Below are 5303 nucleotides of genomic sequence, written 5' to 3'. Positions count from 1 at the left end.
GGGTAGATCAAAGCATTTCATGTTGTTATGAAGCAGCTCTGAATGTCCAACCCCCTCCCTCCTCCTCTTCTCTCCCCTAGTGTCTAACATCCCACGGTACCGTTGGTGGCGAAGGTGAGACAGTCCTGGCGGGTCATGTCTCTCTCTCCCTCCCGCCATCTCTGCCTCCCTCCCTCCCTCTCTCCCTCCCTCCCCTCCCCCCCTCCCTCTCTCCCTCCCTCCCTCCCCCCCCTCCCTCCCTCCTCCCTCCCTCCCTCCCTCCCTCCCTCCCTCCCTTCCTCCCTACCTCCCTCCTTCCCTCCCTCCTCCCTCTCTCTCCCCCTCCCTCCTCCCACGGTACCATTTGTGGCGAAGGCCAGACAATCCTCGCGGGTCATGTCCCTCTCCCTCCCTCTCTCCCTCCCTCCCTCCCTCCCTCCCCCCCTCCCCCCTCCCTACCGTTGGTGCAGAAGGAGAGACAGTCGTCTCTGGTCATGTCCGGTCTGTACTTGGCGTCTGCGTAGCCGTAGATGTAGGTGCTGCCGGAGCCCCCGAGGGCGAACGGTTGTCCTAGCAACATCCCCCCCAGGGCCACAACGTACACCTGCACACACACACACACACACACACACACACACACACACGCACACACACACACACACACACACACACACACACCTTCAGTAACATACCACCCAGGGTCACAGTGGGAATGAAACACACACACACACACACACATGCACGCACGCACACACACACGCACAGTACCTAAGGATAATCCTATTTTCTCTCAGATTTTCAACCTTGAGCCGTCATGAGACAAACATGCTGGACTGTGTGTGTGTGTGTGTGTGTGCGTGTGTGTGTGTGTGTGTGTGTGTGTGTGTGTGTGTGTGTCTGTCTGTCTGTCTGTCTGTGTCTGTGTAATGGTAAATGGACTGCACTTATATAGCGCCTTTTTTGCTGCTCCAAAGCGCTTTACAACGGCCTCTCATTCACCCATTCACACACCAATGGCGGCAAGCTGTGTGTGTGTGTGTGTGTCATCCCTCTGTGTGTGTGTGTGTGTGTGTGTGTCTTCCCTCTGTGTGTGTGTGTGTGTGTGTACCTGGGGTCCATGCCTCCTGTCCCTCTGTGTGTGTGTGTGTGTGTGTGTGTGTGTGTGTGTGTGTGTGTGTGTACCTGGGGTCCATGCCTGTCCCAGCCTGCGGTGATGAACCCAGCCTGTAGCTCCTCCTTGTTGTCGTAGCAGAGCCCCTTCAGCACGCTGGCTGCTGCCTTCACCAGGGGGGGGCGCTCCATCTGCACGCTGCCATCATACAGGACACACACACACACACACACACACACACAGAGAGGACACACAGAAGATTAGGGTTAGGGTCAGGGTCAGGAGAGGGGGGTCAGGGTCAGGAGAGGGGGGGTCAGGGTCGGGGGGTCTCTACCTGTGGAGGGACAGCTGGAACTTGGCGGCCCTGGTGACGACCTGCGCGTCGGCCAGCGACCCGGAGATGCAGCAGAAGATGCGGTCGTGGACCTGGATCAGCTTGTTGATGGTCTTGGACGACACGTACGACCTGGGGGTCAGAGGTCAAAGGTCAAACATCGGGGCGCTTAGGTGGCGTAGCGGACATAGCGTTGACCACGTAACCGCAGGGTTCCCGGTTCGATTCCGGCCGCGGACGCGGACATATCCTGCATGTCATCTCTCCTCTCTCTCTCACCCATCCTTCCTGTCAGTCTCTACTGTCTCTATCACAATAATAATAATAATAATAATAATAATAAAAAAATATGAGTGGGACTGCCCCACTCGGAAAAAATTACTTTAAAAAAGTCAAAGGTCGAACATGGAGAAGGTACGTACGAATAACAAATGTGTTTGTTGTCAGTCGCTTTGGATAAAGGTCTCTGCTAAAGTCGTCACATCCTGGTCCAGTTCTACAGGGCCGTCATAGAGAGCATCCTAACATCTTCCATCACTGTCTGGTACGACTCTGCGTCTGCCCGATCCAAGGCCATGCTACAAAGAGTCGTACGGACAGCTGAGCGGATCATCGGCTGCCCCCTGCCTCCCATCACAGACCTTCGTAGCTCCAGATCACTGAAAAGAGCACGCAGGCTTGTGGCTGACCCCTCACATCCAGCTCACAGCTTGTTTGAATGACTCCCTTCTGGACAGCGCTACAGGGCCACCAGGTCCCCAAAGCGATAGCCCTCCTCAATAACTCCTGATCATCGCACCTTGCACTTTACATGTTCTTGCACTAAGTTGTACAGTATATTTATTCACTCATATTGGTACTGTATTTTCTGTCTGACTGTCTGTCTGTCTATCTATCTATATATGCAACAAACATAATTGACGACAAACGACAAACATAATTGTCACTCACCCCCCTATGGACGCCCTGGAGTCAGACCCGATGATGACCCCTCCATCGTAGGTCACCGCCAGGATGGTGGTCTGGGGAAGAACAGATACCCTGGTCAGGTTAGTTTGAGTTGGGAAGTGAGAAGAGGTCTCTGTAAAATAATGCATGTGTGGAAAGAAAGATAGTGAATGTAGCCTAATACTGTCTGCCCTGGATGTGATATGAGGAATTGAATAGTGAGAGTCGAAAACGAAAGTAACTCTTTTTAAATGTATTTTCGTCGTGCGACAAGAACGACATTTACTCGAGTTTATAAACACTTTCTTCTGGAATTCAATGTAATAATAAACGACAAACCACATAAATAAACGATAGATTTTTAAAATCCACAGGTGTTCAATTGTAAATTGGCCGGACAGGGTTTAACGTTTTGTTGTTGTTGTTTCACAGCAGTCATTGAATATTTATTTATAATTAAAAGGTTCAAACATTATGAAACAGAGTTGCAGCTACTCACGCCTGTGCTAACTCCTTTGATCTGCGAGTCCATAAAGTGTCCGTCCATGATCTCCCTCGGACACGGTGGAGGAGGGATACAGACCTGGGCTGCGTTAGGAAACTTGCTCTGAGAGCGCCGGAGCGCACACTGGGTTCAACGTCATAAAGGAACCAAGTAATTTGATTGGACAAGAGGGCACTCCATGAGTGCTGAACAGATTTCCAGGGCGAGTTTACGAACGCAGCCTTAATTGTCACCAGAAGTGAACAGCGCCGTGGTCCGGCCGTGCAGAGGGAGAGGAGAGGGAAGTCTGCTAAGTGTATTAAAGTTCGTCCTCAGGTATGTCGCTGTCAGCTCTGGAAGCACCGTCACCTGGATTTAACTTCGACAACTCTTCCAGGTAAGCTAAGACGAGTATTTGATCTATAAAGAACAATTATTACATTCAGTGTGAATAGTTAAACTTCCAATCATCCTCAGTCTCCAACACATAACGCGCCTATATCAAAAGCGAAAGTGATTTATTTTTTTAGTATCTAGTAAATATTTCAATAGAATTATTGGGAATTGTGTCTTTTCATATGAAAGTGACACGTTTTGTGTTATGTTGGGTTCATTTATCTTTAGGAGTGTCCATCCATCCATCAGTCAAATGAGTCATTCTGATGGGGTTGAATGACATCAGTGTGTGATTGACGATTGTGTTGTATTGCTGACGGCATTGCTGTTACATCCCTGTGGGTCTGTATGTATAATATAATAATCTCTTTATTTCTCCTCCGTACATAGAAATGTTGCTCTGGAGGGCCTGTTTGGCGGAGGAAGCACCAAGGCTCCCTCACCTGTGAAGACAGGTACCACCATAGCTGGGCTGGTGTTCAAGGTGAGTGTGTGGATCAGGGGAGGCTGGTGGAGGTAGACATCGGAGGATGGGTCTCTCGTAATGTATGGCATGAAATCAAATAACAACAACTACTTTAACTCAGTCAATTTCGTCCTAGAAAGGCCAAGGCAGTTTGAGTCGTTGTTATTCCAGGTTAGCTTAGTCTGGTCTAACGTGACTAAAACAGTTGTTTACATCCTCACTGATGTATAGACGCTGTGACTGATGGAAGTATCCTGTTGTTGTTGTTGTTGTTGTTGTTGTTGTTTATTATTGTTTCGTCCAGGATGGGGTGGTGCTGGGCGCAGACACGCGGGCCACCTCTGGTGAGGTGGTGGCGGATAAGATGTGCGCCAAGATCCACTACATCGCCCCCAATATCTAGTGAGTAGCAGCCAGGCAGAGTGTGGCAGATAGATGTTGTTGTTGTTGTTGTTGTTGTTGTTGTTGTTGTTTTTGGTTGAAAAGGCAAGGTGTGCCATCATGTAGCCATGTAAAATCCACTTTTTTTTGCAATTAAGATTTGTGACTGGGTCTGGTTAAAGAGTCCTCAAATGGCCCATTCTTCTGTTTTTAAAATGATGTGTCATGTCATACATCTGAAACTATAGTAGAAGAAGATGCTTATTCAAAATGTTGTTACACCTCAAACCAAACAGCAGAGAAACGTGCTCTTAACAGACGCCAAACAGCTGCTAGCATGTAGCCTGGCGCTAAAAAGGAACATCGCTACGAACACCTAACTGCATGTTTAGCACGTCACAACGTGCTGATAGAACATGAACATGCTAAAAACACGTAACCCCCCCCCCCCCCCAGTTGCTGTGGGGCGGGGACCGCGGCCGACACAGAGAAGACCACAGACGTGTTGTCCTCCAACCTCACCATCTTCTCCATGAACAGTGGCAGGAACCCACGCGTCGTCATGGCAGCCAACATTCTACAGGACATGCTATTCAGGTGTGTGTGTGTGTGTGTGTGTGTATGTGTGTGTGTGTGTGTGTGTGTGTGTGTGATTATCCCAGTCCGTGTTGTTGTTTTTTTGTTTGCTTTAAGCCGGGGTAGTGGTGTCCTAGTGGATAGTGAGTTGAGATAGACTGGTGATGATCAGAAGGTCATGAGTTCAAATCCCACCTGGGGAACACCACCACCAGTGTGCCCTTGAGTAAGGCGCTTAGCCCTCAGTTACTCCAGGGAAACTCTCCCTCGAATCTGTAATTGTAAGTCACGTTGGATAAAAGCGTCTGCTAAATGGTTAATAAACTTAAACTCCTCAAAAAAAGTTGGAGGATAGAGTTAGGTCCCAGATTCTGGCGATATGGGATCGCCACTGGCCCCAGAATTGGCATACACCTGCCAGCACTTGAAGCTCAAAACGAGAGTGAATACCAACAGAAGAATATTGCAGGGGATTTTGGCAAAAGATGTTGGGCCGCTACCCACACGGTTAGCTGTGTTGCTCATTCCACAAATGCATGATCCTTACACGTTGTACCTCGTTCTAAAGGTGACTAATCAGGCTTTCCAACGATATCAAATACAACACCAATTGGTATTATTAAAGGGG

General features: G+C 49.1%; 2 protein-coding genes across 2 annotated transcripts in view; one reads left to right on the top strand and one right to left on the bottom strand.

Annotated features, from left to right (window-relative positions):
• Nucleotides 1-438: 438 nt before the first annotated feature.
• LOC308175537 (proteasome subunit beta type-6-B like protein-like) lies at nucleotides 439-2919 on the bottom strand (the record flags this gene model as incomplete). Its single annotated transcript, XM_080551188.1, has 5 exons — nucleotides 439-583; nucleotides 1162-1288; nucleotides 1425-1556; nucleotides 2376-2446; nucleotides 2872-2919. Coding segments are annotated over 5 exons (523 nt in total), but the record flags the coding sequence as incomplete, so codon positions are not given.
• Nucleotides 2920-3123: 204 nt separating this feature from the next.
• LOC308175534 (proteasome subunit beta type-7-like) overlaps nucleotides 3124-5303 on the top strand; it is a gene marked incomplete at its 3' end in the record, with an annotated part of 5076 nt that continues 2896 nt past the window's right edge. The window contains exons 1-4 of the mRNA XM_080551185.1: nucleotides 3124-3253; nucleotides 3643-3736; nucleotides 4023-4120; nucleotides 4556-4696. Of these exons, the coding sequence (XP_080407311.1) occupies nucleotides 3195-3253; nucleotides 3643-3736; nucleotides 4023-4120; nucleotides 4556-4696 (392 nt within the window). The 5' untranslated portion in view covers nucleotides 3124-3194. The remainder of the gene's footprint in view (nucleotides 3254-3642; nucleotides 3737-4022; nucleotides 4121-4555; nucleotides 4697-5303) is intronic.

The sequence above is a fragment of the Nansenia antarctica genome (assembly GCF_963989245.1).
Source record: "Nansenia antarctica genome assembly, contig: SCAFFOLD_478, whole genome shotgun sequence".
NCBI classification, from domain to species: Eukaryota; Metazoa; Chordata; class Actinopteri; order Argentiniformes; family Microstomatidae; genus Nansenia; species Nansenia antarctica.
This window is presented reverse-complemented; position numbering and strand designations above follow the sequence as displayed.